Below are 25,269 nucleotides of genomic sequence, written 5' to 3' on the forward strand. Positions count from 1 at the left end.
TTTCCTGTTTTTCTTTTTTTTTAAGTTGCTTAATGAAAGTATGTACTTCAAGTACAAACATATCTTCTGCTTATCTGCATTACCTGGTTGTCAGAAACTCAATTAATTTGTTTGCTTTCTCATCTGATTCAGCAGCAGTGTCCATGTCCTCAACTTCTTGTGTAATCTGTGGGAGATTTCCACTGCTGCCTCCCAGACTGATACTGGAGGAGGTGGAGCTGGAGCTCAAGCCGGAGTCTGGCACTGGAGATGACTGGTATTCCCGCAGAAAGTCGAAGCCACCTGCCAGCCAAAAGGGAGGAGATAAAGATGGAATGCACTGTTGGGCCAGCTTTGCAGATGAAAGTGTCTGCCAAGCAGCTCTTTTCAGAGTCAGCGGCAGAAATCTTCCACTGGGAAACATGGGGAAAACCTGCAGAACACAACAACCCTCAAATACTGATGGGAGTGAAAAATGGTACTTTGTTTCTAAATGTGTAGAATCCAGAATAGAATGAAAACTATCCACGTCAAGATTTATTTTTTTACTGCACAAGGACAACAGTACTTGGAAAACAAATATTCTAGGGCATTTACGTTCAGAAGTAGGACTTTTTAAAAGTGAATTTAGAAACTGGCAAAGTGCATGCAAGTTCACTTCTCTGGGCTAGTCTGATATGGAAAAAACCTGCAAGGTGGAATTTTTAGAATGATTATCCTGTCCTAATTTTACAAATGTAATGGAAATCAAGACATAAATATTTAAGGCTTCTGTTCAACATCTTTAGTAACTGTACCCACTGGACTAGTCATACAAAATATTTTCAGCACTAGGATGAAACACCTGAGTAAGAGTTCTGCTAGATCAAAAGCTTGCCACAGTGTCAGAGCTAAGATTAGAAACCAAGACCTGTTTTCTTAAGGTTGGACTTCTAGTCATGTTTAGGCTGTATCTACAACATTTCTTGTGAGAAAAATGGGAGCAGGAAAAAATCCATTGCAAATCAGAAGACTCCTAATTTTGTTGCCTGACATTATGAGGAATAAACCTCATAATGCTGCAGCATTTTCAGTTAGGATTCTTTGCTACAGCTACTCACCCACACTCTCACTCTTTATATTAGCTTCTCAAAAGCCAGTCCAAAATATCAAGTCTTGATAACTTCTTGAACTCCAGAGGGCCAGACTCAGGGTACCAATTACATTTTTTAGATGCAAGGATGAAAACAGTTTTTCATTTGGCAGAAAAGCAGCAATATAATTTTAATGTAAGAATTTTATTTTGTATTTAATAGTTCATAGATGTGCACTGGGAAAGAAATCCACCCAACTCAACACAGGAAACTCATGCGAGATAATTTTTCACAGATGTTATTCAGAATGAAATTTCTTTGGCCAAAATAATTCATCAATCTTAAACATCTATCCCTTCTGCTCATTACTTTAAAATAATTTTGTTGTGTCTCAGAAAAAAATAATAAGTTATCATGTAATATTTTTTATAAAGCCAAATTACTTATTCCTAAAGAACCATGGAAATGCCACTGATTTGAGAATCTTTACTTTTCATTTTTCACTGTATGGTAAAATTCCTCACCCTCTTCCCCACAACTAGTCCTTCATCCACAACTCTATATTGATTTTGTGATTCCTTCAAAACAGAACAGTACACTTGCTTTTAGTAATATTATATGACGACAGTAAATCTAACTAGCAGCTTTCCACAAATTGGTTCCAACCAACTCCTTAAAAACAGGTAAATAGCTAAAAGTAATAGAACACTGACCTCAGGAGAAGTCTGAAGTAAGACTCCTAATGTAGAAACAGATTTCAGGACAGCAATGCAATGTATCAGTGATATAAAGGAGGGTGTGTATCATGTGAAACTTAACTTTATAATGGAAAATCTGAGCTGCACATTCTTGCTGCTCTTTCTGTCTCAGAATTATTTATTCATTTCTCTTAAGGTCGAGGAATGATTGCCCTCATTTAAGTAGCTCTGGATCCCTGAGGGGGGAATCAGGAAGTTATTAACCCTATTAATTTTAAAAAACTACATTACAAATTTTGCCTTACATTAGATAACTTTCTCACTATCATGAAAAGTTGTCTAATAATAAATTGTATGCATCCCTAGGGTAGTTTGTGTGGATTAGTATTAATAGGATCTGTTCGTATTTGGCACTTTATTACTTTGATTTATCAAAACCTGACAGTATGATACAGTGTTCTTCTTTTGCTTCATTACCTGTGTAAAGATATTCAGGTAAGTATGCTGGCTGTACTGTCAGAGTCTTGGTCTCATTCATCTCTCTGGTCTGAAGAAGCACAGATGCAATGGCTTGATAGTTGTTATTGCAAGATAACGCAATCAAAAGGTGAAGCAGTAACTTTTTACTGTGTTCAAAGACCTCCGGGCGGTAATGGTCAAGACCTAAAAAGAAAAGGTTACAGCAATCTCTGAATATGAAGTAATAATAAACAAGATCACATTCCAGAAACAGCAAAAATTCCAAGGCAGCTCACGACAACAGTGCAAATAAACAAAAGATGTAGTATTTCCAGACATAGTTACCAGTGCTGTTACATAAATACATGTGTATATTAAGGTTCCAGACTGAGGTCCCACACAGGAGGTACAAAGAATGAGTGGCAGTAGAGCTTTATGCATTCTGTCTCACTGCAGTTAATTTGACAGGTCCGGAAAACCTTTAAAAATGAGGTATTCTTGATGGTGGTTGTCATTATGTTGCTTACCACAGTATCTGGCTTTCTAGCACAGACATCAGTCTTAGAGTGAGTACAAACTGTAAGAGGCAGGTACTGATTTATTAAAAAAGGAACTGACAGACAAATCACTCAAAAAAGAACTTCAACTACTAGTGAGCAGCATGAGAAATTAGTTCCCACCTCAGGATGCAGAACTCAAACTGAAAGTCTAGCAGTGAAAGACTGATTTGGTTTTCACTACTGCTGTCTGTCAGATCTAAACCAGCCAGAATAGTTCACAAATTACAAATACGAAGGAAACGGATATTTCTGCGTTCTGTTTTAATTTGGATTCTCTTTCAGTACCTTGCAGTATACTTAAACATACGCGCTTCTGTTTTAGAGTAGTTTCAGTGCTTGAAAAGTTAACTTTTTTCTTCTTCAACTGCTCTCTTCTCAGAATATATTTCTCTCCAAAAAAGAGGAATACGTCATTACTCTGTGTGGCAGCAGCCACCAGACCTTTCAAGTCAGGTGTTTTCTAATATACTCTGGCCATGCTGGTTCTTGTTGGCCCTGCAATAATGAAGCTGCTCATACTGCCATAGTCTGAACACTGTGCCTTTGGTTCCTAAGGGCAATTCTTTGGAGGTCCTGTGACCCTTGGTCTTATTTATCTCCCAATAGCCTCCAAAAGAGCTGTGGCCATCCTGCCCATTCCTATTTCAGCTTCTTAAGGTTTCTGCTCCTGTTCACCTTTCTCCATTCCACTTCCACCTGCCAGGAGATAATGAACCTATCCCACCTTGTTGTAACATACATCTGAAAAGATATGAAAAGGTCTTTTAGCTGAAAACAAATTCTGTATTGGCAACAGTTGTAGCTGAAGTCCTATTAAACCCCAAGGCTGTATGAAAGCATTGGCCCAGGAATTGCTATTGCTAACTAGGAAGTGAAAAGGATAGTTCAGTCCTTGTGCTTGTCCAGTGCTGGTCCTTTCCTTAACCTGTAAGAGTTCCAAAGAGGGTAAGCTTCTGTGACATGGCCACATTTCCATGGGAAAGGAGTCTAGCTGTTCAACTAATTTCACACTGGTTGCAAAAGAGATTTTAAAGAAAAGTGATTTCCATCCACCAGAGATAGGCAAGTTCAAACCAGCAGCCTGCCTGCCTGCTTCACCAACAGTACTACAAACCATTCAATAGCCTATTAAACAAACAGATATTGCAAAATTCTTTCATTTTAATATCTTCTCACACCTTTCAATAAATCAAAGGATACCAGCTTTCCATCTAGCCAGCATACTACCTTCTAGTCTTCTTTTCAGTCAGACGCATCTGCCTGCTTACATTCCAACAAGACAGCAACACTTAATTTTTAATTACATACATACCTTTGGCTAATGTGTGGCATAACTTCCTTACAACATCACAAGTGCTCTACTACAGAATAGGAAATTTTTCCACAGGAGATATAACAACTCTAGAGAAACTGACCTTGAAGCCTGAAAGCTCCGATCTCACTTTAGTTACCACTAAACCAATTACATTGTGTTACCAGTTACACTTAATTTTAATTTCACATTTCAGAATTGTGACTTTTTAGCCAAGGGATTGTCTTAATTGTATTAATAAATTTCTATTTATTCCTTATTAAAAATCTGTTATTTTGAAATTTGTTGCATAAACAAATAACTAAAGATATTTTTCTAGTGGATTACTAGTATCATAACGTATTTCTGCATATGTTTATTCACATGACTCCCTGACAGCTCCTTAAAGCCATCTTAACTGACGTGGTCATACTGCTCTGTACAACTCCTTCTTAAGTTCTTCCTTTATTCTTGTGACAATTTCAAAGTATAACAAACAGTTTTCTCACACTTACTACAGATCATAGCAAAGACGTTGTTTGATCAGTTAAGGGTTATTGATTTGATCCATAAAATTAACCAGTTCTCTTTCACCTCCCTCTTACACTTACAAAGTTCACAGAAACAGACAAAAGAATGAGGAAGTTGTTATGGGCAACCACAAAGTAAGTTTAAATTTGAAGCAAATGTATGTGAAATATCATATCAAAACAGACTCTGGGAGTCCCATCCAACACAGTCCTGGTTTGTTAGTCCTGTGTTTCATTACAAGCTTGTGAAATCAACGTACTGATATACAAAACCCTATTTCATCAAAAAATTTTAAGCAGAACAGTTGGTAACAGAGTAGCAGTAAAGGAGATCAAGCATCTTCTTCGACATATTTTACCACTGTGCTGTAACATCCCGATTTAATCTCTTTTTGCCTGCTGATCAACAGATTCTTCCCAGACTGACCGTGAATACTTAGTGGTAACCATGGTGAGTGAAGAAAAAGTGAGCTGTGATCTCAGCTATAAGAAATTTATTTCACAACTGTCTGTGTTTATTTGTGAACACTATTATTTATCAGCCACGAAGTTGGGGAATGGCTTTATAATGCTAAATACCCTTGTGTGCTAAAAATTTAGGCCACTCACTTTTCGTAACATTGAATGGCAGGACAAGGAAGGTAACAGCCTCCAGATGAAGTGTGCTACGCACAGGAGCAGACACAGCAGTGGGGACAAAGCAGTGCCTCAGTGCTCAGGTACGTAAGGGAACACACTGATGATGAAGTATTCCATCAGCAGTGAAATTAATGAAGCTTTTCTTTCCATGGTCTGTGTCCTAACCCTGCTACCTCCGCAGTACAGTTATCCTGACTCTCTTACAGACTGTTTTTGCAAAGGCAAGAGACAGCACAGATGTGTGTGGTCCATGTCCAAGGTATGTGTAGACTGTCATCACTAACCAAAGGCATGAATCTCACCCCCTTTTCTTGCAGGAGCCATGCCACACATTTTTATAGAGATATTTTAGGAAGTCATTCATCTTCAAATTTCTACATATCTCTCAAATTTGGGTGAGGTTGGCCAAAATACTCAAAAACTTCAAACTTTTGAGACTAATTACAGACTGTGACTGCCTTGGGCTTTTTCTTTTAGGGTGGAGGGAGGAAATCACAAAACATGTAAGACACACAGTTCTATATCTTCAGAAAAATGAAAGTAAAAGGAGGGAGTACATTTATACTTTCTTTCTTGTTCTGTTGGCCTTACCTAAAAAGAGAGCATGTAGCAATAAAGGGAGGTGAAGAGCCCAATCTTCTCTCACACTGTGATCCACTACCATCTCAGTCATGAAGATAACAGCAATATTGCACCTGGAAGTTAAATCACAGCATCAGTTTCAAACCTCTTGGAAATGGGAAAGCACAAACAGGATGCCTAGTTCTGAAGAAATACACAATCTATACGCTTTCAGATTTGTAGCATTTCTTCTCAATACAATTAATGCTGAAGCACTTTAGTTACAGTATCAAGCCAACAAGTATCCATTACTGACAAAAGCCCTATTATTGCCAATACAAATTATATAAAAGAGGATTTTTCAGAATATGCATGGCCTAGTTAAAATAAAAGATCAAAGTGCTATGAATAACATGCACAGAGGCCTGGGAAAAAGAAATTTTCCTTTTCTGTTTCAGTTGCTTCATCAGTCCTATTCTTATCAGTGATGTCCTACATTGTAAATAGGCTTTCTGGTAGAAATCTGGTAGAATTGTGAGCTTTCACTGCATGTTGATTTTTGCACTGGAAATCAGCAGAAATGTATGATTTTCAGATGTTCTGAGTGGTGAGACAGTTGGATTGGTGTCGGGCAGCTACTAAGAGGAAGCATCTCATTGTCTGAAATGTCAGAATGAGAAACTGCTCACCTATGAAGGGGTCCTCGGGGTGTGATGGTTTCTGGGAGATAGTCCACAAGTGGTGCCCAACATCCTCCATTGTACGGCATGGGCAGGGGATGTGGCTGTTTGGTTTCAACAATATTCAATAACCAACTTGTATATGGAGAAACAGGATCATCTGCATGGAAAAGCATTCAAAAAAAGTGCATAAAACTCAAGTCTGGTTACCTATTTTTGCGAAATATTAAAATAGATTTTATGCTAACATATGAGTTCAGCTGTTTGGAGCAATGTGATGCCATGAGGTTTGCAAATTCCTGTGTTCAATAACAAGTGATGCATTTTTAATCCCTCTTTCATGCTGCTGGAAATTAAAGAGATTCCAGGCAGACAGCACTGAATGGTAGGAGCGGCAGCTGAATCCCTGCTGTCACTTAGTAGCTTTGGATCCAAATCACAAAGCACCAAGCAACAGACTTTCTCTTGAAAATGAGGGAAAAGTTCAGCCAACAAAGCTGCTGTCAGAAGCCATCTGCTGCAAGGAGTGAGTACCAGTGACACATTCTTGCAACTCCTCACCAGTGCCCTGCTGAGCGATGCTACAAAGGCAGAAGTTAAATGTCCTGAATTGGCAAGGAGGCATAAGGAATGCAAAAAACATCTTAAGGGTAATTTTTTTTCAACAGGGATGAATTATATCTTGAATTTCTCAAGGTTGTATTTAATTTTGCTTTAGTGTGACAGCTGCTTTGTTAATGAGCATAGGGGTTTCTTCTTCCACCTGTTTATCTGCAATGATGTGGGTCAAATAAGTTATTTCCACCACTTTCTGTCTTGTCTCAGCTGCACAATTTCGTTCATCTCTCCTGTATTTTGTTACCTCTAATTCCTCTCAATTTTCTCACTGTTCAGTTTTTATTTCTGAGGTCTGACAGTCTGTGATACCCTGCCATGGAAAATATCCTTTCTAGATCTGTTTCTGACATACATTCAAACATTACCCTTTATGAATTTTTAGTGAGTGTTATTTTTTGTTCTGTTCCTTCTTTTTGTGTCTTCATTTGTTTGTTTTCTTGTTTGTTTTGTTACGCTCTTGTATTTTAGGTAAGCTTGAAACGCTCACCATTTTCCTTTTCTTTTTTTTTTTTTTTTTTTTTTTTTAAGCTGATGCTTGTCATCTTTCCCACGGGAAACAAAGCTGTTCTGATGCCCACAAAAGTATCAGAGCTGGATTTTTATACTGTGCATCACTTATTTTAGAAAAACATCTTCAGATTTCCAGATCTTCAGAAGACTTTAAATGCAGTAGCTGCTTCTCCAATTATTTCTAAAATGCCAACTTCGTAACTCCCATTCTTAAGTGCTGGTCTTGAAAGGAACACTTTGTATCTTTGTGATTTAGATATCTACTTAGATTCTCTGGAGGATGATTAGTTACAGAAAAAAAAGAATAAAATGACTTAATAATATATCAAAGTATGGCATTTTCACATATTCTTCTTCTAAGAATTAACCAGATAATGTTTGCCAGATGTTTTTCAAGAAAAAGCACTGCACAGAAGCCACTTATTTCTACCAATTTAAGTGTTTCACAGAAAAGTGCTTCATGAAGTTCACACCAAGACCTAGATCCTCACTTATATTTTCACGGGTTTATATGCAGACTGAGAAAAAAAAAAAAAGCAGCACTTTGAAGGTAAATATACAAGCCTTGCCTGAACAAAAGGGTTTGTGTGCTGCAGAGCTGTGTTCCCTATTTATATCCTCAGCAATACATGAATGTTAGAGTAGACTGGAGAGAGGAGAGAAGCCATAGCACCAAATCCTTTGCAGCCTAGGCTGCCTGTCTGAGGGAGTAAGTTGTCCTTTTTAATGGAAGTTGCATTATGTTTCTCGTAGAATGGCAAGAGGTATAAAAATTCCTTTTGCTTTAGAAGTCTATATAAATGTAAGTAGGTAAGTAAAATATATTTTATTTTCCTTCTAGGTATTCATATATTTGCTGAAGGAACCCTGTAAGAAGGACACTTTGCATAAATATTCACGGTACTACAAATCTTGCAGGTACAGGCAGGAAAGAACATTTGGGCACTGGAGGAGGCATTCCAAAAGAGCAAAGAAAACTTCTGTATTTTTTAACCTTTTATCACTCTAAGCTCTTGTCAAAACCAGATATTTGTGAAGGCTGTTCTGATAATATAAATGCTGCTCTGTCTTGAAAGAATGTTCATGCAGATCAGATTAGCACCAGTGCTTCAATTAACATCTGGTGAAGCATTTTAAGTAGCTGCAGCACTAGAAAGCTGTAAAAAAATCCAAGGCAGGTGTACTAAATCCCACTGAGTTTGAGATGTTGCACACTTTCTTATGTATTTAAACTCTGGAGTTTTTATATACACAATATTTCGTTGATACTGTGCTTCATAATTATGAATAGTAGTTGTTGGTGTACATTAAATTATCCTATCGTATTGTATTTTACAGTCTTTGCATATTTTGCAGGAGAGTATTGCCAAAAATTACTTGGATTAAAAAATGCATAAAATCTTTACTTTCTATGTCAAAATACTGTTCCAAAATGGTGTCTGTAATACCAAACCAAGATATTATGGCCAATATAGTACTTGACCTGGCTTTAATAAGCCAGTGATGAAAGTCAATAACAAGATCTTGCCTTTTTTACATTTGGTTAGGGCCTAGCCAAAAACCGTAAATTGAATGCACTCCAGAAATTAAGTCAAATCATCCAACTCCCCAGTTTTGCACTGTTGTTCAATAGTTAACTGGTTTTCTTTGGAATCTCTGCTGAGAACCAGTGACCATTTCCAGCCAATTTAGTAGAAATACTAAATAAAGAACATAAAGAACAAGAAGAATGCTCAGGAGGCTCATCTCCCCTCTAACACACGTTTGCACAGTGCAGCCAGAAACTGGTTACAGAGAGCAGATAAAAGCTAATGAGGAGATAAGATCTCATATTTGAAAACTCCTGAGCCTCTTTTCATGCTCATATAACAGCACTTGATCTGGAGGGATATATTGCCAAATGGCACAACTCAAAGTACTTGCTCTAATGCTCTTACAAGTCTTTTGCCTTGCCATGTATGAAAGGCCCAATGCCTTACTCTCTGGAAGATTCTCTGCTGCTGCTGCTTTCTGTGAAGTTCTCTGGCCTTCAAACAGACTGAACCCAGATTAAAAAAAATAAATTAATTAAATAAGGTATGGAGGGAAAATAAGGACACTCCCTGCATGGCGATGCTACATTCCTGTTTATACAGAACTTTAAACAGAGAGGCTCCACTGGTCATTAGAATGTTTTCCTCTCCAACCAAAACACCATTTCATCAAATTGAATATAACTTACTTTTGTCATCATCGTAAGATCCTCCAGAGCTATTACTGTACCTCGATTCTAGTCGGGTATGCGCTCTAATGACATTACCGAACCTTCAAATACAAGAAAAAAAAAATCTTCGTTAAAAACACAGACTGACATTAATCATGTGGACTTTATGTTTACCCTAAAAAAAAAAGGCATTTCCTTAAGCATTCACTTTCACATAGGAGTAGACAACAAATGAATGTAATGCTGATTCTTTCCACAAAACATTTTTGCAGCCAGTTACTGAGAAGTTCTAGCAGTGTGCTCCTGTATCACAAGGCTTTAAAATTAGCAAAGGAAAACTCTTATGCTGCAAATGTTAGATTTTTTTGAAGGAAGAAACTGCTAAGGATGATCTGAGATATAAACTATTCATAGCTATTATTTGCCACAGATCATGTACACGGGGAAAATCCTGCCAAACTGATAATGCTCTCAAAGCACAGTGCTAAAAATGCCAAGGCTGTGGGTTCAATCTCCATATGGGCCATTCACTTCAGAGCTGGACCCCATGATCCTTGTGGGTCTCTTCCAGCTCAGAATATTTTGTGATTCTGTGACTGACTGGATAGTCCAAAGCTGAGCCTGCACCAGTACCAAGCAGGAAAAAACTATAGTGGATGACCCTTCAAGAGGAGAATCCAGCAAATGCCAGAGCAGACCTAATAGAAAAGTTAAGGGATATAGAGTCAGAGCAAATTGCTCACACTTGTCCTCAAATCTGCCACAGATTCATGCTAAGCTGACTTTTCCTGGTGATCTCTTTTGACTTCCTCCACCTTGTTTTCTCAGGGTAATCAGGAATGAGGTGGAATGAGAGGAACCATACTGACAGCTCACACAGTTGTGATGATCTAAAAACATCACCTTTCCTGAAAAACTAGGAAACTGATTGCAAATAACCATGGATCAAACAAGACAAGACTGAAGATTTTCTATACAAAATTCAATGAAATTTCTTACTAATGTGAACATACCTTAGTGCAGGGTGTTTCACTATACATCAACATACTACACTGTTTGTAATATAGTAAAGCATACTACACTGTTTACAAAGCATGTGTATCTCATTAGCATGCAATAAATTCCTTGTGCAGTTGACAAAAAAGCATTGTGAACCATTCAACACATGGTATTCTATCTATGACCCTCATTATTTCGTATGTTCTGGCGTATGAAGCCAATATTAATGGACATTCTAAGACTGACACACTGGTTTTGACATGCAGATGCACTTACAGCCAGCTTTGGTAACATAAATGCCAGCAATGAGTTCAGGCAAATTATTTTCCATTTTCTTCTGAGGTGCCTTTCAGCAGGATCCTGAATACCAATATCAGACCTTCGTAATTTTCCTTTCATTTTTATCATAAAGTCTCTGGCAGATCTGAAGCCTAAAAGCCTTTTCAGAGTCATATTTAAAACTTATATAAGACAAGAAATCCTGACTTGAACTACTGTAAGAGATGTTTGCTCAGCTTGCCTGTAAATCAACTGAATAAAAGTTTATCTTAAAGCTATGCAGCCATAAACATTCATGTAAGGAATCATAAAAATTCAGAGGAAAAAATGGTTTTATTATCCTTTTAAGTACATTTCCAGTGCATATGTTGACAAATATCACTTAGAGTTGAATCTGTTTTACTATCAGCTTGAAACTTAGCACCGAGTGCCATTTTTTACTTACATTTAAATTAGTGGACACATATAACTAACCTGACAAAATGCTACTCTTGTTTGTAACATGGAGAGAGCAAGCAATGAAAAAGTTTGGAAGTACAGAAAGGTACCTCTGCTCACATAATTATCTCTAAGCCCTGAACCTCAGGGAAGGAGGGTTGGACTACTGAAGAGATATTAGTGACTATCAGTGACTAATGTAAATACACTAACTAACAGATGTTTTTATAAATTGTCCAAAGTTCTCTTGAAAAACTAAGAGCATTTCTGTGAGAGAAACAATCTGTATGTCTCTGCTCTAGGATCTGACGGCCCTGAGGCTTTGCATTTATTCATTTGTCATTTGTCAGTATGGACCATAAGTAGCAGAAGTCTAAACTGAATATATAATTTATAAGCAAGTTATTTTCCATAGCTGTCCTCTATAAATAATTTCATCCAGACAAAGGAGGTGTCCTTGCAATCACTGATATAAATCTGCAAACTAAATTTTACTCATTGTCCATGAAATCAAACTGTGTGATCAAATCTGATTTTTTGTAATGATTTTAGTAATCATTATTTGGTGCACATTCCTATTCTTTTCTTTCACCTTTGCAGATAGTTCCTATAAAAACATGACCTACTTAGCACAATTCATTGAATGTAGGTTTAACAGTTGTTCCTTTACAATTAAACAAGAGTCAGGAACTGGAATTATGAGAATAGCTTTTTTTAATAAAATATTATGCATACTTGGATAACGCTACTCAGGATCAATCTGAGCACCGGAGTTCCTCACAGTGCAATGCAGAACTTTGTCCAACATCTTGCCCTCAGCCTAGGAAAACACATACATTTTGAAGGAAGAAACCCCAAGCCACAAACCTTTCATCAGTCTCCTTCACCACTCTGTTCTCCTCTGCGTCAGGAAAACTATCTTGGCCAGCTACAACAGTGTTACTGCTGGAGGTGGTTCCTGTATATGAGATGTGAATAAGAACACCTGTTACATGCAGCAGACAGCATCTGCAAAGCCATAAAAGCCCATAACTTACAGAGTTTTTTAGCAGCTACAGTCAAAGTGACCATCCTTCAAGTACTCGCACATATGAATGAATGAACACTTCTACAAACCAGGACCTGCTTCCATGGCTAGATGGTGTAAAGTTCACATGCTTTGAGAAGTAGATTAACAGAATGATGGTCTTCTACTCCTTAAACTAAGCTCATGCTCAAGAGACACAGTCTATTGCTTTTCAAGGATTTGGCAAAACATCTACCAGGTTAAATGTGGGGTTGGTTATTAAGTGTATTTAACTACTGCAGCTTGGAAAATGGCATTAGGCCTTTCAAAACAGAACTGCCACACTGTTAAGGCTCTCAATTTTCAGGAAGCTCTGCTTGATGTGTCTACTGTGTTCACCACATTAATGATGATTTCTTGTTCTGAATAAAACATACACTAGAGAGTAGAGTTTTCTGAAGAGTGGCAGAATTCTGAACAGCATCAAATATTGGTAATATGCTATTAAAATAGTTGAGATAATTAAGGCACATGTTAACAAAGCATATACATCATTAGGGATTAAAAAGATCTGTAATGCAGACACGCAACACGACCCTGAAACTTGTACTTTATGTACAGAGGTCTGAATGGATGCAAAAGTAAGAGATTGTTTTTTACAAAGAGATGAAGACTCAAAAGACTCGGAGAGCGTAAAAAAAACCACATTCAGGTCATACCAGAAGCTGCAGCTGAGGCTTTGTTACTGGCAGCAAAACGATAAAATGGAGGATTATCACAATGTTGGACTATGGGGTTCACTGGGTCTGTTTGCTGCAGCTCAAAAAGAAGTTCTTCCATTGTCTGAATAGTGTTATTGCGACACAGATATATTGCAACCTTCTTTATCTGTGGAAGAAAAGAACAGTTGTTAAACTCTGACTAAAGTGAATTTCCAAAGAAATCAATGAATGTCACACTGCAGTACTGAAATGCTCTAGAATACAAGTGTTGTTCCTGGACAGACACCATAACCACATACAGTTCATAGGGAAATGAAACTTCTCACTTGGACATCGAGATCATTTTCCCAGCAGACTGACTCTATGATTTAATTACTTTGAAGTTTTTGCTTACCATTCACGACAAATTGTTTATGTATATAACTATTTAACATGCACATCTAGAAAAGTGTAGCTGTGGCCACAAAAAGTAAGCCAGGCTTTGAGCTGCTACTTGTATCTGTAAGCTAAGTAATAGCAAATTGAAGAAAGGCAGAGCAATTACGTATACAGACTTCATGTATCCTGATTTGAAAAATCTGAGTATCATTTATAGAAATGCTGGAAATTTCTATAAATCTTTTAATAAGATCTCAAACCTGCACTGCAGCAGTGAGGATTGTTGAGATACTGAGACCAAATTTAGCTGAATTCTTGAGGAAAAAATCCCTGATCACTATTAAAAGCAGAGACTCTCCCCAGCTCAAAATCACTTGATTCATAAACTGCTGGAGGTGAGAGACCATATGGGGAATATCTCTCTGTGCTTGCCTGCTTGTTTTTAAAGATGTTCCTAAACAGATGCTTATAGTGGAGCTAATATATTAGAGTGAATTACCCATTGGCCTCACAAATATTGCTGTTCTTATACTTTTAAATACTTCCACTAAAATAACTTTCTTACTGCTTCTCTTTCCCTTTATTTAATTTTTTTTTCCTTAGAGAAAATGCACATATGTAAAGTCTGCTTTACTCTACTGAGCTAAAAATTTCCCAGGGACTTTCCAGAGACAAATCCATCTTCTTCCCGAGGCTCATTTCTGGTTGGGCTCACAGTGCCACTTTCAGCTTCTCTCACCATTGAAGGGGTCACGTTCACAACACAGAGTCTCTGCTGAAGAGGTTTCTGAACTGTAAATACTCTAAGAAATCTTTCAGTACATTATGTGAAAGAATGGACAGCTCAGCAATTTGTACTGGGGCACTGGTAAAAAATGCTTAAAGGAAACATAAGAGACAAAACAATTAATTTAGATGATAAAAAAAAAATAAAAAATGTGAGTCAGGCACGCTTTTGGCTTGCACCCACACAGAGAGAACAGATGGCCGAAGGCACAGAGCAGCTGGTGACTGCCCTGGGGCACAGGGGGCTCCTAAAGGAGATGGGTAAACTGGCAAGCCTACAGCTCTGTGGTCTTTTAAGCCCAGGTGACCTGGAACACTGTTGATAAGCTGTCCAAATGATCTTTATTTGCTAACATGTGTCTGTTATCTACATGATAATGGAAGACACATGTTTATAATATCAGCAGTCTTGTGTAGTAGTTAACAAAGTTAGGCAGGATTTCTTATCTATAAACTCCAGGGCATTAGCAAAACACTGAGCAGATGCATGTGATAAGACCAGTGTATTTTCCTCTCCAGACAAAGCTATCAGTGAAGGAGTGACTCATAAGCACAGTCAGGCTTCCCACGGAAGCTAAAAAACTTTTTCAGATTCTGCAAAATCTGAGAATCAGACTTTTAACATTACAAAACACAGACTAATTGGGTGGTAGAAAACAGGGAACCTTGTCAGCTGCTGCTGCCACCAGCCATGAGAAGCCCAGGAAAGCCCCACAGGCAAACAAGGAGATGCTGAGCAGATGAAGCTGGGGATATCAGAACAGATAGCTCTCTTCCTGAAGTAAGAGGACTGTACTGTCCTGGAGGAGGACAGGACTGTGAAAACCAAGACTTTGAGGCAAAAAAAGAATTTGAATAAAGAAGTGAGGGTGGAGGGGTTTTGAAGAAAGGCTGCTCAGAGTTGTGGGATGGCAACAGTTAGGGAAAAAGGAGGTGCGGAAAGCTTTGGCTTGGCAAGTATCTGGTTTGGGGATAAGGTATGTGAGGGGCTCCTGGGCAAGAGGTGACAGGGCTATCAGGCTTTTCCAGTCAGACTACATTAGGAGTCAGACATATACTCAGCACAGGACTACTCCTTCCTCTCAGAAAACTGCCCCTGTTCCTTTTGTAAACTGCCAGAAATGAGGGTAACAGCCCTCATTTTCTGTTTTATCTCTAACGGGTGATTTCCACTTGCTCTCTGCCAACACAGACGGAGACAACCTTTGAGCCTAATCCCAAATCTCTCACAGGTTGGAGGATGAGGCAGGTTGGAAGATGGGAAGTCTCGCATCTAACCTCCTGCTCAAAGCATGGTCAACACTGAATGGAAACAGTGTAACAACTGAGGGAAAGATCTTATTTCAGATAAATCCCTTTATCTTCCTTTCATATAAACCTTGAGCTTGTTCTTATACAAATTCCACTTTCAAATTTTTCTACTTCTGATTAGCCAGGCATATATATATACATTGACTTGAGAATATAGACTCGACAAATGAAAGGAAACAAACAGGATGCCTATGGTACAACAACAACATTTTGAAGATTTTTATGGACTTCTTTATTTTCTGTATTCTAACATGCATAACAGTCATCATAAACACTTTGGGCAAACTATTATTTCAGCAACTATAAATGATATAAATTTATGAGGTTTCTTAGATAAATTTCACCACATTAATAGTAATTTCATATTTATTTCAGGGAAAGAAATGGAAAGAGGCTAACTAATAAAACAACATATTGCAATTGGGCTGGAAAATTCACTAAATTTAGATTCTGTTTCACTCAGCAACTGAGAAATAAGGATCATGGGAATGGAAGTAGCCTGGTTTTCTCAGACAGCCTTGATTTTATTTTAAGTTGAATAATAACAATATCCAGCACAGTTTGAATTGCATATTGCAGCAACTGTTAGATAATTTATGACACTAAAGCAGAGGCAGAAGTTGATATAGTAAGGAGCTTATAAAGGTTAACTATCTTCTCTCTCGAGATATCCCACAAAAAGCTCTAGTCTGCTAAAGAAAAGGATGTAGCATTTTCTGGAAATTTATGGCCAGTCTCTGTTACTGTCCCCATTCACAGACATGCAAAGTTTCTCTTTGCTTGAAAGAAACCCATCTCTCACTTGCAATGGGGTGTATTCTGCAGGTGCAGGCTGAGATTTGAACTACTCAATTTCTTTTTTTAAATTTCAGTTTCCTGGCACTTTCATTCCTGCCATTTAATTTTGTACAGTGTGTTAGGGAGTATGTTGGTATTTCTTGGTTTTGATACAAAAATTAATTTTCTGCAGGAAATAGCTGTTTTATTCACTACAACCTGTAATCAGCAGTAAATAAAGTGCAAAGACTTACATAGGGTAAAAGAATGGTATCGCTGCTAACACCACATAAACTAATGAGGAACTGCAGTGTTATCCTAAGGTTGTTACTCCATTTTTCATTGTTGGCCAAAGCATTCCAGACATTTTCCATCTCTGGTCCAGGAATTTCATCTCCATACTGCAAAGAATCATAGGCATACATTCTTTGAAATATGCAAACTTCCAAACTAAAGCATGTTCTTTTAGAACATTTTCTCACACAAAAACACAGTGAAATGCTGTAAAAAGTTACAAAACAGTATTTTAAAAAGCTGCTTGACATATTTCAGAGTGTAAACTCCATTTAAAACTATTTAGGTTCTGATCCACAGAAGGAGTTAAATCATAAGAGAAAATAAAAGTCTTGAGGACTGTAAATTCAAAAAGTAGTCCTAAAATTAAGCAAGTTTTCCTTGATTGGTACAGACTGTTCTAGTGTAAAATTTCTGGTACTGGCAGGAAGAAACAAAAGTTTTACAGGTTAGTTTCTTTGTTAGATTTGTTTTTTTACCTTGGCTGTCATATACATGAGATTATTAAGAACCAGGGAGGTGGCCTCAGGTGAGCCCCAGCCATTGCCTTTTAGTCCACTTGTGACTGCTATTTCCCCATCCTTGTCCTTCAGTTCATCCTCTGGAGTGGTAGGGCTTGAGCCAGGGAGGAGCAGTCTGTTGTCTACAAGTTCAATATTATGAAGCCATGGTAGCAGATAGGTAAGCATGATCTGTCTTCCATTTGGATGTGTTGTTGGAAATCGCTGGCTTACCTCTAAAACAGTAAGAGTTGATAAGGACAACATATTTATTTATGATGGAAACCATAAATACACTGTTTAAGTCACATTTCTGATGTTTGTTAGACTGCTTGATGATTTTTACCTTGCACACCACAAGCATACAAAACATGTTCTTGAGTTTCCTCAAGAGAGACATGGAATTAATGTTCAATAATAGCAAGCAATTTTCATGGCTTGTGTCTAAAATAACTAACTCAGTCTGGGCTTAGAAACAGTACTTGTTACTGTGCCATGTTATGTATTTAGTGAGGTGGATGTCAATAAAGAGGAGAAAGGATAATTCAGTTACTGGTGGTTACTCTAGAATTCCAAGAGCTTCTGGAGAATATATAAAAGTGTTCTGCAGATTACAAATGCCTCACTTGCCTCCAGGTTTCTAAGCTATACTTTAAATAATAAGGCATTTATTATACTGAGTTTACAAAAAACATCTTGCATATATTGGGATCCTACTTCCTGTGGGAATGTCTATAAAATTCACAGCTGGCTGTCAGTTCAGGTATGCTTGTATACAGAACTTTATATAGCTTTCAAAAAAAGGAACTGGCACTGTAAGGAAAAGGGATTTGGAAAATCTGGGATAAGAAACACAGCTTCCTGCCAAAGTGAACCACATTATCTCTCTTTGCCAGAATTCTTCAGTAAAATCAGTAGAGCAAGCATTTCCTTTTTTTCACTCACTGCCTGGTTTTAAAAATCATGAAGACACACACTGTTCTGTCTTCCTTATGATTCTAGATGTACAGAAAGGATGTCTCACTTGGACTGTAATATCCTGTATATCTGAGATTTTTTTGAATGATACAGTTGTTACAGCAACATGAGTAGACAATAACAGAGACAGTGAACAGCATTAGCTTAATGACAAATGAGCCATCAGAATTTCCCTACACCAGTTATTTATAACTCATGGTATCTTGGGCACTGAGAAATGTAAGGGTGATGTATTGTTCCATTACCCTCCCTCCAGCCCCTACAGACTGAGTAAAAACAACAGAAAGGGATTTTAAGAGCCAGTAAAAATTCCCACGATTACAGACTTTTGCATTCTGTTATTTAAAAACTAGAACAACACATAAGATTGATTAAAGATAGGTCTCAAAACACCACTGCTCCCAGGAATGGCCTCACAGTGGGCATATTCTGAATTGTGCTCCTGCAGATCTCACTCTTTAACATTTTTCTCAGTAATCCTGAAAATATGTATTTCTGATAAAATTAAAAAAGGTTAGACATGCAGATGTGGCAAATAACAGAAGGTAGAGATCAGTCAGAGTGATTTGAATCATGGGTAGAACTGGACACAGGCAATCCATCTGCCCAAAGCTCAAGTCACATTTATATAAAATGAAGAAATATATCCTCACAAGTGTGATCTATGTAAATCCATGCGTAAGAAGAATCACATAAGAACCCATCATAGGAGAGTTTGCCAATGTCATTTTAACTCATTCAGGGCACTTGTAATTTCAAAGTTGCCCTAAGATCACATAAGTGGCACAGAATCCCCAAGGAGGAAGAATTCTGTACTTTGTGTGAGTACCTCTAGGAAATATATATTGTATTCCAAATCTGATTTGACCTGAACCAGAATAAAAACAGGTCAAGCTAAATTTATAAACAGAACTGTGGTTCAAAATGGTAGCTGTCCAACATTTGCACAAAAACGTAAAGGAGATAGAAAGTCAAATAAATATAAGTACCTGAAAAAAGTGGAAGGGTAAGTTCAGGATACATCCTTGCTAGTTCATATGAAAGAAGGGCAAGTGAGACACTGTAAAGAGGTGGCAATGGACCATGTGTCCCATACAAGATACTGCCTGGTCTTTGCTCAGCTACCTTTTTTGAATAAACAAAAAGCTTTGATTCAAGGATCTATAAAAGACAAAAGAGAAAAAAAAAGGAATGAGACAATAAAAACTCATTAAATCAGGAAATAGCAGCATTTGAAGTTTAGCTATCAGAGAATGCTCTGTATGTTTCAGAGTATATGCTCCGAAGATGAAAGACACTATAACATTCATTTTTATATAAAGTTAGTGTAAGTTTTTATAGCCAAGGCAAAATGAATTGTTTATTTTCAAAACAAAACTCATGTGCAAATAACAGTACTTTATAAGAAGTTCACCAAAAAAGTCTCCAAGGATAGGAAGAAAAAATAAGTAGGTGATACATGCCTGCATAAGTTGCATGGAAATTTCATAAATCTCTCTGTTGGTGTCAGATGCCTTGAACAGCACCAAATTTAAAAGCGTCACAATATCAAAAGGATAGTTCCTAGAAGAATAAACAGAACATTTTTGTGAATGCTGGTGAGGAATGCAGATTATATTCACTCTGATTTTCTCTGTAATACAGTCTAAAGAGAATTTCATCTTTCTTTTTTTCTCTTCTACCATCAGAACATGGGAAAGGGAGCTCTTATGAATACACACTGCTTGATCAAAGGACCATCTGGTGAATGGGAAGAAAGAAAGGATTATTTATAATTATCTTAGACTCATGGTTAGGAATGCACTGAGCTATCCACAATGAGAAATGCAATACCTGTGTCTATGACTGTCAATTCATTTTAATTTATAGCATAAACTATTTACAGGACAGGCTGAAACCCATGAAAGCAAATAGGGAGTATGAAAATTTCCAGGGATAAAGAATTTCTTAAGCCAAGCTGCAATCAAAACAATCCCTTTGGACAAAATACACTATCTCTGATATGAACATTCTGTGGTATTAGACAATTCTATGAAAATTGTTTGCAAAGAGTAAATATGAAGAACTGCTTCAAAAAGTCTGCTATCTGTAAAGTCAGCATCAATTGTAGAGGTTAAACATATCAAAGTGTTAATGAGAATATTGTTAGAGGAGTAAATCCCACATTGTAATATTTGGATTTGCACTAAATAGGTTTCTGTTTTCTCATGATGGTTTATAAATGTACCGATTGAATTGTGAACCATCAATTTACCACCCTAGATGTCAGCTACAGTGCTCCTGGATGGCTGCAGGATTCCTATCTGGACTTTTTAACATGGCAGATGCACGTGTGGCATGGATAATTCCATATACTAGCTGCAAGCCAAGCTCTGTAACTGGCTATTTGCCCTTCCACTGTTGAAAAAATAAATACAAAAAAGCAAAGAAATTAAGGGAAGTGGTTTCTTTGTAGAAAGTTGGATGGACTTCATCAATTGCTGCTCGTTTTGCAGGTAGTTTAAGCAGTGGTCTCCTGATACATCTTGATGACAGAGGAAAAACTATCAACAGCTTTCAAATATTAATAAAAATTCCCAGCTTGCTAGAAAGAGGACTTTTCCCTCAAAATAAATCATGAAGATCATACTCTCGATTTTTACTGTAAGAATGGAAAAGATAATTTTTAGGTCACAGTGGCACAGGTAACACAATTTGAGGAAAAAAGACTGGCTGAAACGTCTGTTTCTGTGTTCATAAAAATAAAAACCCTGCTAACATAACTGAATTTGAAAACACAAAATTCCATTCATATTTTAAAAATCTTCATATAACACAGTCTCTATTCTAGTTGTTCCTGTGAGAACAAAACCGTTTTGCAGGAAAACTATTATATACATGAGTTATTTTGATTTTCCAAATCCCAATTATTTCTCTGTTGAGTATTCCTCTATGCTGATCAGACATCTTGCTAAATTATTTCTGTGAAGAGTAAATTTTCACATTTATTTTAATAAGATGAAAAATACTGCATTATTTAATTTCTCTATAAATTTTGTATTTGAAAATAATAAAAGAGACAGAGTGTTATGAAGGCCTGACACAAAAGCAATATCTGTATTCATGTCTTCATGTAGCTTGTGCTTGCTCAGCATTAGCAGTAATGAAGATACCAGTTGTCAGGAAAGGAACTAAACAAGTCAAATGAAAGCCAGTTTAGAAAAAGAATATGACTTTCAAGATAATGATATGTCAAAATAATGACTTTCCAGCTATTGATATTTAAAACATTTTTCCTTTTATAAATTAAATAAAAAACCATGCCAAATCTTTCAAAACCAGATTTATGACCTACATTCAAATGAAACTGTTGTAACTTTTTTGTTATCTTTCTGAGCCAAATAGCATCAAAATTCCCCAGATTTCAAATATACCTATAGTAAGAATATCTTCTACCAAGCACATCACTTTGTTTTCAGAATCAAGAAAATCAAGCGATACAGTCCCAAGAACTGTTTGAGAAAATATGAGTGTGACCAACAACTCCTAACAACACAGTGAGCTGAACCTTCAGTTTTCTTCACATTTGAAAGTGTAGATTAAAAAACTAATTAATACCTGCTTCCACACACAGTTGCAATGGCTTTAAAACACCCAGAGGCAAGCTGGTATGATCCTGTGTAACATCGATCTATAGCCCAGTTGAAGAGATTGATTTGATCAGGATTCAGTTCTAGCAGCAGGACTACAACTTCACAGCCAAGCTGGTGAACCTGAGGAAATGTCAAAACATGATTGATGGGGTCAGATATGTTCATTCTCTAAAATTCTCAGAGTGACATAGGCAAAACAGGGTAAAAATGGCAAATTCAAATATGTAAAAAGAAATCAAAACATTGGTAATACATTTATTTTAGGGATAGCAGAGTTGAAATGTGACTCAGGTTTCAATACCCACCACTCGAAAAAATGGTATGTACAAAGAGTACATAAATGAAATAAATTTTCCAAAATTAGGCACAACAACAAAAAGAAAAAAAGCAGAATTTTTGGAAAAATCTAAGATTCTTGATAGGTGTTCTTGGGAAACTTCCTTTTATATCACTTAACTGACTTCACGTGAATTTCACAGAATGACAAACTTTCATGTTTATCCTTCTTTTGACTAACACAGAAGCAAGGCAGATGAAGAAAAATACCTTTTACAAGACTGAAAACTTGCATGTTTAATCCAACTACATCGTGCAATCCAACGACTCTCCCTGCAGACCATGAATCGCTTAGTCCTGCTACCACCACTGCTACAAAAACATCACAGCTAAGGCTTGGACTTCATGTTCTTTCAGTACAGGATAGTGTTGGTACACCAAACACTAATGCCTATTAATATTCTGTCACCAAGTGTAGGTGACTGCTTGTAGAGAGACTGCATATCACTTGCACATATCTTTATAGCTCTGTTCCTACCAGCATTCCAAAATCCCATGTAATTTTTGAAGGATTCTCTCTGCAGCTATTCATCCTTTCCTTAAAATGTTCAACCTTTTTTTTTTTTTTTTTTCTAATCAATTACCATTTCCACTATTCCCTATCCTCTAGCTGCTTCACATGCATTAGGTTCTGCTATTTACCTTTCCTTAGCAGAGTTATGTGTGCTGGTATGAGAGTTTTAGGGAGAATAGCAGGACAAAGTGCAAGATACCAAAAGGGAAAGATTGTTGTCTCTCTCTCTCTCCATTTGGTATAAATCACCAGTTTACTCCTCCTTAACCACAGAGGCAGTCCAACCAGCTACAAACACAGAACCATGACTGTGTAGGTACAAAGTCAAAGACCATCTTCACAGAAATGGAAAATGGCAAGAACCATCCATTACATGTTCTTTAAGAAGGAAAAAAAAAACCACTTTACAATCTCTTTACTCAGCCAGCACAGTGAGTAATTGTCCATCAGTGCTGCATTTTGGTCAGTACTTACGCGTAAGTCTTGACAAGCCAGAATGTTGTCAAGCCATTTGTAAAGATATCCATCGGGGGAAAGACCAACATTATCAAACACAGGTCCACAGCAGAGCACAGCTGACATGGCCTAGAAACACATGGAACTCCAGTTACACGAAAAGTAACACAATGAGCCTTTCTGAATGATTTGAGTCCAGGCTAACAGGACTGACACTTGCTTTCTGTTTGGAGAGAACTATGGTGAAAATGGTAACAGCTGGCTGCTAGAATTCAATAATTATTTTGCTATAGATTTTATTGGATTCTAGATCATGCTCAAAGCATTTTGGAGGGAGTACTATCTATCTTCAAGATACATTTTATCATTTTACCCATCATTCACAAATCAAGCTACAAAACCAAAATATATTCAGATGTTTCAACAGTATGTAACTGCAAAAATCAAAACTGTCTTACAGCAAGTGGTGCAGCTTATATAAGTACATAACCTATTACTTTCCCATCTTACTCATGCAGGGGAATTGCAACTGGTTTTGCCACATTATTACTGAGCAGTATCTCTAGGCAAGCGTGGGAGGCATTCCTGAGATGTACATTGGTGCAGATTCAGTATCCTCAGGTACTGAATCAGAACTACACCTAACTTCAGAGCCTAAGATCTCCTTGCTGAATCTGCTGACCTATTAATGAACAGCTAATTCAAAATTTCAAACTGCACTCTGGTTTTTAAAATAATTAGCCTTGAAAAGTGTCAACAAAGAAAAAAATATATAACTTCAGTGCTATATTCCATGATACCACTGTACACTTACATATGAGCATACAAGTCTGCATCAAGTATGCCAATTCAAATTTCTTTGAAATAAAAGGAAGTAGACTCCACAACTACTTGTATTTTCACTGAAAATTTGCTGTTACTGGTTTGTACAGTGAACCTTTAGTACCTTTAAAGCACAATACTGGTATCTTGTGATCTGGTGATTTCTATCACTATAGCGGTCCAGTGGTGTGAACATAATACTGAAAGGTCCTGCCCACTGGCTGAATAAGATGAACAGGTGATGCCTCAAGCTCTGCTGAGGGAAGAGAAATCTCCTGTGGTGAACTAAGAGAACAGAAATAATAGAAATAGTTGTGATTTGTTAATATTAAATACACATTCATGTAGCACAATGATGACATGATTTTCAAATTTTTACAAAAAAGGAGGGGTTTTTATGTGTTCAACATACACTTATTCTGAAGTATCTAAGTGCCTTTAAAAAATCTAACCAAGTAAGATGCATCTTATTTCTAAGAACCTTCAGTTCTGAATTAATGTGTAGTTATGTAAACATGTACATCTGACTACAGAAAAGCATTTAAGAATCTAATTATAAAATCAGGGTTTTTCACTGTCTCCTGCATTCCTTTAGTGGCAAATATTTACTTGGTTTTTCCAATTCTTCAAATTTGAGCCTAAACAATACATGTGTCTTAGTCTAATACAGTAATAGGACAATAAATAAAAGAAACCTGGTGGCTCCTTGTTTATGATAAATATGTGGTATATATTCTGAACAGCTGAATTACCCGAGCAAAGGAAAAAAAACCTCAGACCTCATCTTCCAGTAGTTACACTGAGGCCTTTAAAGCACAGGCTTTCTTTGCTTTTTTGCTAATGTAATTATGTTACATTTCTGAAGTGATATTGCAATATATAAAAAGCATGGAATCAACTAAATAAATCTTTGTGATACAACTGGACTCAGGTAACATGGGATACTGTCTCAACACCTTGGGCAAGTTTTTCACTGCATTTAATATTGCACATTGTCTGCATCTAGTTGTATTTTTCAAGGCCTGACTGAGTTTATGAAGTCTGGCAATCAAGTCAGATGGGGGAAAATAAGGCCTTGTGCCAAAGAAATCTGGATTCCCTGGAGGTCACAGACAATTTCTTTGCTAGGCTTTTAAAGAGGTGATTCTTAGACATGACTATTACAAGCTTCATCAAGCTTTATTGGTATTTTTATTTCAATCTTAGTAGACCTCTGAACTCTTTTTTCTCCCCGTACATT

General features: G+C 37.1%; 1 protein-coding gene across 5 annotated transcripts in view; it reads right to left on the bottom strand.

Moving 5' to 3' along the window:
- The window catches only part of FRY (FRY microtubule binding protein), a 220,719-nt gene that overhangs the window by 45,953 nt on the left and 149,497 nt on the right, over nt 1–25,269 (bottom strand). For all 5 annotated transcript variants that reach the window (XM_058839060.1, XM_058839069.1, XM_058839052.1 and 2 more), the window contains 14 exons: nt 24,154–24,314; nt 23,226–23,336; nt 21,867–22,021; nt 19,733–19,832; nt 19,259–19,430; nt 17,271–17,527; nt 16,752–16,898; nt 13,243–13,411; nt 12,385–12,475; nt 9,820–9,902; nt 6,480–6,630; nt 5,821–5,924; nt 2,228–2,413; nt 84–282 (listed from right to left, as the gene is read on the bottom strand). In XM_058839060.1, the coding sequence (XP_058695043.1) occupies nt 84–282; nt 2,228–2,413; nt 5,821–5,924; nt 6,480–6,630; nt 9,820–9,902; nt 12,385–12,475; nt 13,243–13,411; nt 16,752–16,898; nt 17,271–17,527; nt 19,259–19,430; nt 19,733–19,832; nt 21,867–22,021; nt 23,226–23,336; nt 24,154–24,314 (2,086 nt within the window). The remainder of the gene's footprint in view (nt 1–83; nt 283–2,227; nt 2,414–5,820; nt 5,925–6,479; nt 6,631–9,819; nt 9,903–12,384; nt 12,476–13,242; nt 13,412–16,751; nt 16,899–17,270; nt 17,528–19,258; nt 19,431–19,732; nt 19,833–21,866; nt 22,022–23,225; nt 23,337–24,153; nt 24,315–25,269) is intronic.

Source organism: Poecile atricapillus, chromosome 1 (genome assembly GCF_030490865.1).
Source record: "Poecile atricapillus isolate bPoeAtr1 chromosome 1, bPoeAtr1.hap1, whole genome shotgun sequence".
Taxonomy (NCBI): domain Eukaryota; kingdom Metazoa; phylum Chordata; class Aves; order Passeriformes; family Paridae; genus Poecile; species Poecile atricapillus.